At 34.4% G+C, this 13874-nt stretch overlaps 1 protein-coding gene across 5 annotated transcripts in view; it reads left to right on the forward strand.

The window, feature by feature from the left end:
* The window catches only part of Idua (alpha-L-iduronidase), a 69650-nt gene that overhangs the window by 52890 nt on the left and 2886 nt on the right, over window positions 1-13874 (forward strand). For 4 of the 5 annotated variants that reach the window (XM_067049550.1, XM_067049554.1, XM_067049551.1 and 1 more), the window contains 5 exons: window positions 5086-5277; window positions 6809-6925; window positions 9892-10046; window positions 10112-10230; window positions 10979-11101. In XM_067049550.1, coding sequence (XP_066905651.1) covers window positions 5086-5277; window positions 6809-6925; window positions 9892-10046; window positions 10112-10230; window positions 10979-11101 — 706 coding nt within the window. The remainder of the gene's footprint in view (window positions 1-5085; window positions 5278-6808; window positions 6926-9891; window positions 10047-10111; window positions 10231-10978; window positions 11102-13874) is intronic. The other variant, XM_067049552.1, reaches the window with a different exon arrangement.

Below are 13874 nucleotides of genomic sequence, written 5' to 3' on the forward strand. Positions count from 1 at the left end.
ACATCTATTAGTACAAGAGCTCAAGAGGAGAAAAAAGGCAGTTATCTCACCCCAATTTTTGATTACTTTAATGAAAACTATGTATAATTACTAGTCAAAATTGATGAGTCTGCCAAGTGTAGGTAGGGGGAATAAAAACTGGCGGCTGTTTGAAAGCTATAAAAAAATTTAATTTTTCATTCGAAGCTCTATATCTTAAAAAGTAGGAACAACACGAGAAAACCTAAGAGAACTTCGTTTAAAGATGAGCAAATTGGCTAAAATATGAACCCAAAAAGAGTTATTTACGTTAAATAATTCTCGAGATATAGCTTTTTAAAAAGCAACATTTCATAACAATGTTGTATAGGACATACTGAAAGATCAGTACTTAGTGAATTTATTATAAAAAATCGATATCTCAAAAACCATTTGACGTGCAAATCTCTGTTAGCACTCAAATTAAAGCTAGTTTAATGATAAGGTAGTTCATGACGTTCATCGTTATTGTAGTATTCATGATATTTGCTAAAATAAATTGATTTATAGTTGTTCGGACAAATTTATACTCATATGAATATCATAAAAAATACTACCCCATCATAATAAACGAATATAAGTGTCATAAACTACTTTGTAGTAAGTTAAATAAATTTACTTTATTTGGAGTGCTGGCAGACATATGTACGTCTGATGGGTCTAGAGATATATTTTTTCAAACATCAAACAATTTATAAGAACAACTATAAATTAACAGTTTGAAAATTAATAAAAACTACAAAGATAAACGTTATAAACTATTTTATTTAAAAACAATATTTGATCCTTTTTCTCAACTTTATTCTTTTTTAAAAACCTTCCAACGTTTCGACCACTTAGGTCATTTTCAAGGATACCTTTACTTTGTTGTCATTTAAAATTAAAGTTGTCACTTTTAAAATTCTTAAAAATGCCGGCTAATTGCCTTTGTCCCATATAATTTCTTCTGTATAATTCTTACCTAAATTTTAAATTTGTACTAACCTCTTTTCTTTCAATCATTTACATTTGCAAACTTTAAACAAGGTTCTGTAAAGTAAAGGTATCCTTGAAAATGACCTAAGTGGTCGAAACTTTGGAAAATTTTTAAAAAAGAATAAAGTTGAGAAAAAGGATCAAATATTGTTTTTAAATAAACTAAACCACTCTCAAACAAGAATATATTAATAAAAATTAATCTGTTATAAACTATGTTATATTAAATTTAACTAGCTTTAATTTGTGTGCTGACAGACATCTGTACATCCTATGGTTTTTAAAATAATGTTTTACATAAATCAAACTTATCATCCGAACAACTCTAAATCAATATATTTTAGGAAATATCATGAAAACTACTATTCCTAAGAAGGTAAAGGTCATAAACTACTTTATAGTGCGTTAAACTAGCTTTAATTTGAGTACTAATAGAAATCTATAAATCACATAGTTCCTGAGACATAGATTTCTCAAAATAAATTAACTAACTACTAATCTTTCAGTACATTTTTAAGAAATGTTACTTTTTAAAAAGCTATATCTCGAGAACTATTGGACGTAAATAGCTCTTTTAGGGCTTATATTTCAGAAAATTTACTCTTCTTTAAATGATGTTCTCTTAGATTTTTTAGTGTTGTTGGTAGTTTTAATGATATAGAGCTCCGAAAATTAATGTTTTTTAAGGTTTTGAAACAGCCGCCATTTTTTATTCCCCCTACCTATACTTGGCAGACTCATCAGTTTTGACTAGTAACTATACATATTTTTCATTTAAGTAATCAAAAATTGGGGTGAGATAACTGCCTTTTTTCTTCCCGGCTCTCGTACTATTACTACCCTTGTTAGGTTGTATATATTTGTTGTTCATGTTTGGTTCGCCATGAGTTACATATAGATTAAAAAATTTCACTTACACTAACTACTGCTCTCCGACATTTAATTATCCTATGCTCCCTTTTTTGATCTATGTTACCTGCCCTACAAAGATACCGGCCGACACGCAATCATCATAGTGCAAGCTGGGGGACTCGTGACTCTTGAGCCACACACAGCACAAATATACGAACACACACGTCTATTTTGATTTAAACATACTAATTGATCTTATTCAGTATCCAAATTTATATTTTGAACGATAAATACGTCTTTAGTTTTCTTGATAAGTAAACTTTATAAACAATAATTATATTTGTTTAATTGCTGACTTCCTTCCACCAATCAAAATGTTCTGAGGAATTAATATAGTTCAAAATTAAATAATTAAATTATTATCAGATAGGTTTTTGAAGGCTATAAAACGCATGACTTTTGGATTTTCTGAACAACCAAGTGCTGGATTACTTTCATTTTGTATCATTTGTATCATAGCGACTCAAGATCTGAATACAAACTGAATTGTTTATAAAATAGTATAAAAGAGATTTTCTTATACCTGACATAATATCTTCTTCTATGTGTTGGCTAATATTTTTCTTAATATAGAATCAATATTAGGTCAAATATGGAATTATAAAAAAAATAATAATAAATAAAAAGAACACTATATATTGTTATTGAGTGATAAGTGCCTACAACTTTATTGCGATCCAATATACAACAGAAAATATTATTTAATTTTTTTTTCGTTTAGTTGAAATCTATGTTGATTGATACCCTGAAAAAGTTTAAATTCCAGAACCAGAATTTTTTGACTTTTTGATTCTTTAAGTAATTATTATTTTATATATATTTTCTTGTTCGAGACTGGTTTTATTATTCAATTAAAATTAATTATATCCATATAGTTCCAACACTCTTTATTAATTACTTCAAAGGTCCAAACTGGTAATCATCAAGGACAATATTATCTATAACTTCACAGCCTCACATTTTTTCCAGGCTATTCTGCCCAGGTCTGATATAATGTAGTAAACAATTTTTTAATATTAATATTTTTAATTGGAAATTATCTTGTACTAATCTCTAGAATGTTGTTGTTGATAAGTAAGTGACAGTAGAGTAAAATAATTTACAAATAAAAGCATTTATATTTCAAAAAGATGGTTCCTATTCATCCTACTATTTTTAATCCCCTGGTGTTCCTCAAGATAGTATCCTCGGTCCCATCTCTACACCGTCTATACAGCTGACATCCCAACAACTCCTAATACTATCCTTACCACGTATGCTGATGACACATGTGTGCTCACAGTTAGTAATACCCCTTTGATTGCATCCCAAACTCTCCAGTCCCATATCACAACCCTCGAAGAATGGTGTCGAAATTAGATGATAAAAATAAATCCCAACAAATCCCATTTACTCTTCGTCGTAAACCTGCCGACTGCTCTACAGTATACTTTAATAATGTGGCTCTTACCCCTGTAGAACAGATTCGTTATCTTGGACTACACCTTGACAAACGACTAACCTGGAATCCTCACACAAGACTGGAAAGACAGGAAACTGCACGCAGATTCCGACTATTAGAGCACTTACTATACAAAGGGTCTAAACATCCAACTCATTACAAAAGACTGATATACATGACAATAAGGCCCGTCTGGACACACGGAGTTGAGCTTTTGGGCTCCAATAAACCTTCGAATTCCTCTCGTATCCAATCCTTACAATCCAAAATCCTTCGTAAAATCCTCAATGCTCCTTGTTTTGTTACTAATAAAACTATCCATAAAGACCTAAATGTTCCTTATGTTACAGATCTAGCCCGAACCCGATATCATTCCTTCCATTATAAACTCCCAAACCCACTAGTTTCTAACCTTGCTTCCTCTTCCATTGCTGGCAATCCTCCGTGGCGCCTGAAAACAAGATGGGCGCCTCGTGACCTTCTATTGTAAAATGTTTTTAGAGTTTTACTACTGGGTAGTTTCTCTAGATGCAGTATCATATCATTATCATTATGTTATTATGATCAAATTTACTTGTTGTATTTTTTATACAGTTGTAAATATCAATTAATAAATAAATTTCAATAAATGAGAAATATTGGTTAATTTTGACAGTTGCAGTTTGGCCTGAACCACTCCTCTGATAAACTTCCCAACTAACCAAACCCATTTGTTTCTAACCTCGCTTCTCCTTCATTACCTGAAAATCCTCCTAGGTGTCTAAAAAGAAGATGGCCTCGAGATCTCCTCCTCTAGAAATGCTATTGGAGTTCTATCAATGGGTAGATTCTGCACATGTTTGCATCATGCCATTTTATAACTAACAGCAAATTTACAGGTTGTAAATATTATATAAATTATTATAAAACTATATTATATCAGAAGTGAAATTATAGATAAGATTGTTCAGACCACTTGCCTAGGGTTTTAGGTTTTGAGGAGAATAAGAAGGGGGAGACACTTTAATTATGCTACAAGGACAAGGAGCGCCATCTATTGGCAAAGGAAACTACTCGCCTAACTACTAAATTGACGCCACTTATGAAGAAAAGGGCCAACCAGAGCTGATTGGAGTGCTAATCCTGGACTGTTTAAACATGTAGACTTTACAGTGACCTCTGGCCTGTTCTCCCTCAGTTACTAGCACTAGACCAGAGATGTCCAGCTACGCAAGCAGGGAGCAGAGCGTGGCACTGGGGGCACGCAGTCTGCAGATCTGCAGATCAGCATATCAGCATCAGCACCACAGATCACATATCAGGTGACCCATCCCATATGGAGCTCACAAGTAAGAAGCATTTATCTCATCTTCTACTAAATACAAAATGGTGACCCTCACTCTCACAAACCGTCTCATCGCAGCAATATCGTTTTCCAACAATCTAAATTCACTTTAACTTCCTAACTATATATTCTTTGGCTTAAACCTCTCTCTACAACCTATTTCAACTTATCTCTCAATATATTCTGAACTTTCAATCTTACGTTTTTATATTTAATCAAACCCCTTCTGAAATTGCTTGAAATTACTTTAAATTGATCCAGGCATTACTCCCCTAAAAAACAAGATGGGGACTGTCTGGTCAAAAACAAAGATTTTTCTTAATGATTGCCAGGTTGGTCGAAACGTTGGACCTTCGAAGAGTATTGGACCTATATCGATAAAATTTATTTTAATTGAATAATAATTTTTACCCAGCGAAACGGACCTACTCTCAGGCTGGTGGCGTAACGAGGACTGGAGAGGAGACGTCCGGTACGCAGCAGCTGTGTGCAGGACAATATCGCTCTACAGATCTATGCGCACCTTAAAAGTAAAGAGTATTAGCAATGATAATGGTTTCCTCAACACTCCACCAAATTTTTTCAATCAGAGGACACTATTGACAAGGTATATATTTTATTATATTTAATATAATTTAAATACAAACTTCTTATCAACATATAAATTTTATAGAACATGATTAACAATAGGAATCATCGACAACCATATAGCCAGGTTTAAAGTGGATGAATATTGTTAATAAAAGAAGTTCTTGAGTTATACAATGAATGTTTTTTGTTTTTTTTTTAATCTTTATTTATTGCTATTTACAACTGTACATTATAATACATTTAGTAAATCTGATCTAAGCTATACTGGAGTGTTACAGGCGTGTAGCGAAACTACCCATTGGTAGCACTCTAATGACATTTTACATTAGCTGGTCTCGTGGCCATCTTCTTTTCAGGCGCCTCGGAGGATTGTCCGGAATGGAAGAGGATGCAAGATTAGAAACTAGGGAGTTTGAGTGGTTAGAGAGTTTATAATGGAAGGAGTGATATCTGGTTCGGGCTAGATCGGTTACATAGGGAACATTAAAGTCTTTATGTATGATTTTATTTGTGACAAAGTAAGGAGCATTGAGGATTTTACGAAGGATTTTGGATTGTAAGGATTGAATACGAGAGGAATTCGAAGGTTTAGTGGAGCCCCAAAGCTCAACTCCATATGTCCAGATTGGCCTTATTACAGTCATGTAGATCAGTCTTTTGTAATGTGTTGGAAGTTTAGACCGTTTGTCTAGTAAGTGCTGTAATAGTCGAAATCGACGTACAGTTTCCTGTTTTTTCAGTCTAGTGTGACAATGAATGTTAGAGGAAGAACTTCAATATTAACAGCTTAGTACGATTACGATCCGCTAAAGACTACCCCGGAGTTTGCCCTGGAATAAGACGATCATTAAGGATGGTTTACACTGTAAATAACTTTTGTCATAAAATGAGTTACTAGCAAAAATTTACTACGAAAAATTACAATAATATTTTATTTCGTTTAGACCGGTTCGTTGAAAGTCCGAAAGATTTTTCACAGGGGGCATGTAGTCAGTTAATATGCCTTTTTTTTCAAACTCCAGTTGTACTGTACATATTTACATTACGAGGTGTTAATAATTTCTCATATAACACATGTTAATCTTTTCACGAGGTTGAATTCCATACAATTCGTTTTACAGAGGTCAATAAATAAGTTTATGAACTTCAATATAAAACATTTTTAGGCGTTCACACCTCAGAATAACAAACTGCACGATGAATCCCACTATATTAATTTTTTTTTTTAAGACCCTTGAAATTCGTTATACTTTACTTCACCAATTGAATGCCCAACGTGAAACAGAAGGCGTACCGTTGGCAGCAATCATTTCTGAATACAAATTAATTCAATACAAAATGTTTACTCATTTGTTGATTGAATTCTTTCTCTTCTAACTTCTCAATAAATGACTTTAATTAACCCACATGCTGGTTCTGAGAAAACAGTTGCTTTGTATGCTTCTTCAAACAGTTAACTAATGATTGTTCTCTAATTATTTTTTAAGATCATAAAGAAGGTCAGTTTATCATTGTTATTGTTATCATTATTTTATTTTACTTCAAAGGTTCACCGATGCGGAGGGTAATGCTCACTTTGTCCAAAAGCCAGTCTACGCAGCCATGGGTTTGCTATCGATGTTAGGAGAAGACGAGGTCCAAACCATCTTCCAAGCAGATAATAAGTAAACAACTCTCAACTTAACACTTTTGAATAATTTAAAGATAAGTATGCGTAATTTCAAAAGTTAATATAAAAAAAAATTATTTAACTTTTATGAGGTGTGACTATGAATATTCACATTAATAAAAAAGCAGTGACTAGTATAGAATTCATTAATTTTGTCTTGAATTTCTAGAATCATTATTGTGCTAGAAGGTTTGCCCATATTTGCCTAAAAAATTATAAAAAACCGTCCAACACTAGACAATAATTGTCAACTATGAATGATGTATTGTGTTCCATTCTTTAAACTAGTTTCTGGAAGATGAATTGTAGAGCGGCTTTTGCTACGTCTATCTACCCATTAAGACCATTCGTGTGGTGAACTACTTTTTGATTACATTATATAGTCGACTCTTGTATTCCCTTGAACAATTTAAGGCAAGAGACCCAATCATAGCGCTCAGTTGGTAATTTTCCAAATAAGTTTTGGGCTGAATTCAGTATCAATTGGGGAGTAGATCATGTTGTGTGATGAGCTGTAATTGTAACTTTAAAACTCTTTATTTCATACAATACCCTCTAAAACTTCAGATAAACAAACATACAGGATCTACTTATAGATTCCAGTGTGTATGCTCTACCAAAGAACCTAAAGGCGGTTAGCATAAGGTACCTAACGTCAGCAAGCAGTAACGTTAGCAAAATAGTTAAAAACAATTCTGTTCTTTTTTTTCTGATCTTGTCTCAAATCATTTATTGAAAATTAACCTTAGTCGATTATCGTTTGTCTTGTCATTGAGGTTGTGCCTTCCTTTTATTGCCTGATATATTCCGTCTTTACTCTTTACCCTTACATACGAAGGGATTATCTACAGGTAATCAACCTATTCAAACTAAGGTGGGAGGTTCAAGTTTAAATTCCGTGGGGCCAGCCGCAAATAAAAGTCCAACCTTCCAGGCCGGAATAGAACCGACGACGCTACAATTACGAGGTTGCTAAAGCGACGAGTCAGAACTCTGAGCTACAAGCGCCTCTCTTATTTACCCAACTTTGTATTGAAATTTCACGTCATATCTCAGTTATACATTGTAGGAATTTTCGAGAAGTTCATAAGAGGCATCCCTGTCTTCTTCTTCATACAACTCTCTGGGTGTACAACAGTGGTTACCACCAAGTCGAAAATAGAACCGACAATGACTTGTCACCTCTCCCAACTTGGGGCAAAGGGGAGTCCCCTTGAAAAAATTTTTAAAAGTAGTTTAAAAGATTCCTTATCATGTAGCTAAGTTCTTCATCATCATTTGTTTCTTATTCGCAAGAAAATATGTCATGAGTGTAAAGGTATTTATTACTTATCTTAATACTCATTCATATACATTTTCTCTTTCACATTTTTATAACTTCTTCAGCATATAGGTTGTACAAAATTGGAGTTTGAGGATATTCTTCTTAGGCTTCCTTACTCTGCTAACCATTAAATAAGCTTTTTGATGGATGAATTATTAGCAATACACGACCTATTCCCCCAAAAGCCTGCCATGTCTTCAGATGTTTTAGAGCAATCTTACAGTAATCTAGAGCTTAATATCCGTCCATGAAGGAGGCTAATGCTACTGATAACAGTAATTAAGTAGTTAATAACTTTGTAATTTGAGCATTCCCTTTTTGAAAACGTTTTATGTAGTCGTCTGTCCATTCATCCGGTATATTTCCTCATTTTTTACGCACTGTTATAAGATCAGCAAGGTAATCTTTAAGTTCGCGGGCTCTATGGTTATTCAGCTCAATAGGAATATTCTCTGAGCCAGAAAATCTTCCATTTTCAACTCAGTTCTTCCATGTTCCAACTCAGTTTCAGTTCTTCCTCCGTTTCTTTAGCAAACTCTAGATCTTCTGCTCCGGTATCTGTGTTAATTTCAGTTATAAATTCAGGTCACAACAAATTGTTTAGTAGCCCAAATAAATTCTATATATATAGGATGACAGGGTAACATTCTATAGAATAAGGTTGAGAGAATTTGATTCTTTTTTTATTTTTGATCAGCTTTAGTAACTTTCAGGCCTCTTTTTGATTCTGGTCATGCATAAATTTATAGCTGAGGATGCACTTTCTGTTTTAGTAGTTGTTTATTGCTAAGATTTTTTCTTTACAGTTTTATATATATTGCTATTTTTTTTTCATTCCACCATTCTGTTGTTGATTTTTTGCTTAAAGGCCTAAAACCCTCTGGTCATCAACGCCTATGGGATGATAAAAGTAAAAAAAAAATAGAATAAAATAAAATAAATAAATAAATAAAAAATACAAAAATAAAAAAAAATAGAGAAATAATTATAAAGAAGGCGATGTGCTTTTAAAAATTCAAACACTCGTGCAATTTTAGCTTCCTCATCTGCGAGAGTTTCGGATAAATTTGGGGTCAGTCCTATCCTGTTTATTGTTGGCAAATAGTGAGTACACTCTTCGAAAATATGTCTAATTCCACCATTCTTTTCCTATCCCTGAGAGCTTTTATTTTTCCTAAAACTTCTGTGATAGCTTTGCGCCCAGTTCTTTTCAGTTGGTGGTATTTTTTTTTGGATTCATAAGCTGTTATGCAATTTACCTTTTGTTTCAGTCGATTTTGTAAGATATTTTATGCTGATCCATGTTGTATACATTCTATGTTAACTTTATCCATGTACTTACCAATAGCTCTATTTTTGGAAAGGCTGTTCCCGAATTCTTGAAGGCCATTTCATACTCTAATTAGAAATGGTCACGTCTATATCCGGGCCCACTCGTGACTCTCTCATCAAAGGTTCCTACAGCTTTATTATACTTAAAAATGATAAAGTCAAAAGTAGATCTCAACTATTTAGTTGGCTGGTTCAAATGTATAAGTATGTTTCTTTATACCTGTAGAATCTACTTTACCCTTAAGTACTTACTGACAAAATTCATAACAATTTGCAAGTAATAATAGGTGTACCAATTGTTATAGGTTTTCTATTATTGCAACTCGAACCAACCACTACAATAATGACAACAAAGCAGTCGGCCTGAACGTGATGATAGTTTATTCGAGTGATACTATGGAACTCAATGACACCGAATGTGAATTGGAATTAGTAACGGTTTTACCAGATTGGAAGAATGGTAAAAACTTAAACTTACTTTTTTATAATCCTGAAAGAATTTCTTTAATTTGAGTTTTTTATCAGCTCGTTATGCTTTGTATAAACTTGAAAATAGACTGCCGAATCCAAAAGAAATATGGAAGAAATTTGGTAGCCCAACGGTTCCATCCATAACCCAACTTACAGTAATACGCCAACATCAGGTAAAACACCAATTAAATTATGACGGTATTTTAATTATATTGGTATAAAAATCAGATGTAACATGAACGTCCCTAGATGGCCTATCAGTATAGCCAGAAATATTTTTTTTTTCGCTTGTAATTGAATTTTAATCTTCAAAAAGGATTAAGTTGAAGTCCTTGTATAAATAATAAATATGTTTTCTCTCTTAATGGTAACCCCATAAAGAGATAGTCTATTTCCTTTATACATGTTCCATGCCATGAGACATACCACATATATTATATGTTTACAGTACAAAATATTTGAATATATATAATTTGTTACATTGTTTGTAACATTTTAAAAAAAGTAAATATATATATATATATATATACACATAGTACGTTCCATTAGACGAGAGTAATAGGGTAAACAAGAACATGTAAAATACAAGCTGGATGACATTCTCACTATGACGAGACTACAAACTGTTGCCTTGTTTGGTGCTGAAAGCTGTTGTGTCTCTTCAAATACAAAATGTCGCCCGACTGCATTTCACGTGTCATGGTTACCTGATTTTTCTCGTCAACATAGTTATCACAACGGTCGGTATTTTAGAAAAAAAATAACCTCACATGAGTTCATTTTGATTGAGATATTTATTCATTTAATTTTCGGAAATGAACCCTTTTCGAAATTCACAATCCCTCTTTATATTTCTTTATTATAATAAGACTTTGTTTCCAATTGAGGAAGGTATGTTTTTATATTTTATATTTATTTCAGGAACCAAAAAGAGTAGCTTTTGGATATGTGAACGAAATCCCATTCAGTATTAAATACAGTGCAGTTCAACCAAGCATCACCTTTTTACAAATTTGCGATTACAGCGTGGGAAAACCCGGAAAGGTGAATAAAGCTAGTTTATCAGTTCTAGTTGATATTAAATATTGTATAATGACAAAAGATTGTTATAGACTAATATTTAATGTGTTAACTTCCAATAATAAATAAATCCAATACAGATCTAGATTGTGCATAAATGTCTAGAATTAGAGCAGGCCCGTGTTTTGTCTCTAAAATAGTACATTTTTAGGGTGCGTTCCCATAGGTAGTCCTCATCGAAACATTCTAAATCCGATCTTTCTTCTCTTGAAAGTATTGATTACCCGACTTACCGCCATTACGATTTTCAAAAAAAAAACAACCTTCATTTTCACTTTTATTAAAGCTGAAAGAATTTAAGATTTGAAATTAGGATCCGTTACTTCTCTCCGATATTTCTTCTTTTTCTTTCCACATTTCGATTCAACATGTCAAAATTCATTGCTCCTGAAGACCGGAAATTGGATCAGTTACAAATGTCCCAGAACATATGTAATGTTCTAGGAAGGGCCAAACCACCCCATTCCTTACTGACGATATCAATCAGTACATCAGATTCTAATTTAAAAATATAATTTAGTGTTTAAATTAATAATTTTCCTCCCATTTAAATCTCAAAACAATTCATATTTCTTTATAAGTCCAACGTTTCGACCAAATCAGTCATCCTCAAGGGAAATCTATCACAAAACAACTTTTAATACACATATGATTTTTTACAATTTTAAACATACAACTAATGTTATATTAATTATAAATTATCACACCTTAAATAAAAATTTAGAACCACATCAATTTAAAAAAAAAAACTTTATGCAAGCTATTCTGCCCGGGTCAATAATTCAGTCCAAAATTATCCTATGAGACATTAAAACATTAGGGAATCATATGAATTTATTAATAAGCAATCTTTAGCTTAGGTCTAATTACCTATTTTGTCAATTCTTCACATTAAATTGAAACTTCTAATTCTAACAGTCAATTTACACTATGAGTTGCGGCTCTCCTAACCACAAATAAGATAAAGATCAGTATTGGAATACACTCGACTAGCGTCTTCAACATCAGTGTCTTGCTAGGGGTGCCTCAGGGAGGGCCCTTGTCGCCTTCGCTGTTCAACCTAACAATCGATCATTTGTACCGCGAGCTCTGTGATCAGGAGCTTGCCAATAAGTTTGGATATGACCTAAAATGTGACCAAGAAAGCGTGGTCCTCACAGGGTTTGCGAACGATCAGGCTGTAACGGCGCGCGACAGGGGTTCTGCGAAAAGAATAATAAATAGTGTCCAGAGGCTGCTCGCTTGGAGATTGGTTTGGCAATTAATGGAAAGAAAAGTGTGGGTATCACATTGGACAAAGGAGAGCTGCTCTCAACTAAGCTCTCCCTTGAGAATACAGAGGTCATCCAAACGGCAAAAGCTAAGGACACCGTCAAATATCTTAGATGTACATTCTCAGGAGAGCTAGTATTTGGAGAAGAGGTGGTGGCAAAGTTAACTTTAATTATTTAAATAATAACCTGGATAAGTTGGTGAGCTCATGCCTCCTCAAACCGGAACAAAAGATCAACGTTGTCAAACAATACTTGTTCCCGGGCCTTGTTTACCCTCTCCAGCCTGCTCCCCTTACAAAGACACGTCCTGCGATATTGGAGGGTATTGATACCAATATCCGCAGGAGTATCAAGGCCATCATTGGGCTCCCCGCTAACACTCTGTCGGCGATGCTGTACGCACCCAGGAGGTATCGAGGACTGGGTCTGATCCACTGTCAATGGGAAGCTCCACTACAGCATTGGTCCATTGCCCAGCGACTGTCGAATGTTCCGGATGACCTATTCCAGTCTATATTCAGTTACGAAGCCGAAATCGCGGTATGTGCTGATAGACTTGGGGTGGATAGGGGCAACCAAAGTGTGAGAGCTCTACGACAGTCGTTGCGTGAGAATGCTTTCGAAGAATGGGCCAGTTGCAGATGGCAGGGTATTGGTGTTCGCCATTTCAAAGGGACCCCGAAAGCAAATAGATATGTATGTGACAAGTAGGTACTCTCGGGGACAGAATAGGCGAACGCCCTGAAATATAACATCAACTACGCACCCCAGCGTGGAGTACAAGGAGCCAGTGGACACCAAAGAGAAGTTGGGTCCCTCTGTCGCAAATGCGGCAGTCTGAAACACCAGCTCATGTGCTGGGAAAATGCCCCAACAACTCCCTCCTTATAACACGTCGGCACCACAGGGTCAATCAACAGAAGAGTTGATGAAGTTCCTTGAAAGATTAGACTTCACCTGCTTCAAGGAGGTCTATTGTATTGACACCGACGGATCCGTAAGATACGCCGATATTGTCGCATTTGCAAAAGTCGGAGACACGGCTCTGGTCTTGGATCCGACGGTAAGATTTGAAAGTAATGACCTTGAACAGGAAGGTGGAGTAGAAAGGGAAAAAAAGAAAATAAATGAAAAATGCGTCCCTTTCCTTAAGGAAAAATTCCACGAGGCCTTCGGAGAGAGAGAGTTCACCGTGAGAGGCCTCTGGTTTGGATCTCGCGGAACAATACCAGATAGAACAAGCAGCTTCTTAGAAGGCCTAGGTGTTAGCATCGGGGATATTGCGATCTTAGCAGAAAATATTATTTTGGACTTCCTGGGGATCATACACCATCACCTGCATGGGAATTAGCTCGGAGATGATCTATTGTTTTATTTATTTGCTTTAATATGCGGACCTGTCGATTTGTGTGTTTTGACTTATTTATTCATTAAATTATTTTATTTATTAGAATTATTATTTT

This window comes from Halyomorpha halys, unplaced genomic scaffold, assembly GCF_000696795.3.
Source record: "Halyomorpha halys isolate HHAL.00 unplaced genomic scaffold, Hhal_1.1 Scaffold766.1, whole genome shotgun sequence".
NCBI classification, from domain to species: domain Eukaryota; kingdom Metazoa; phylum Arthropoda; class Insecta; order Hemiptera; family Pentatomidae; genus Halyomorpha; species Halyomorpha halys.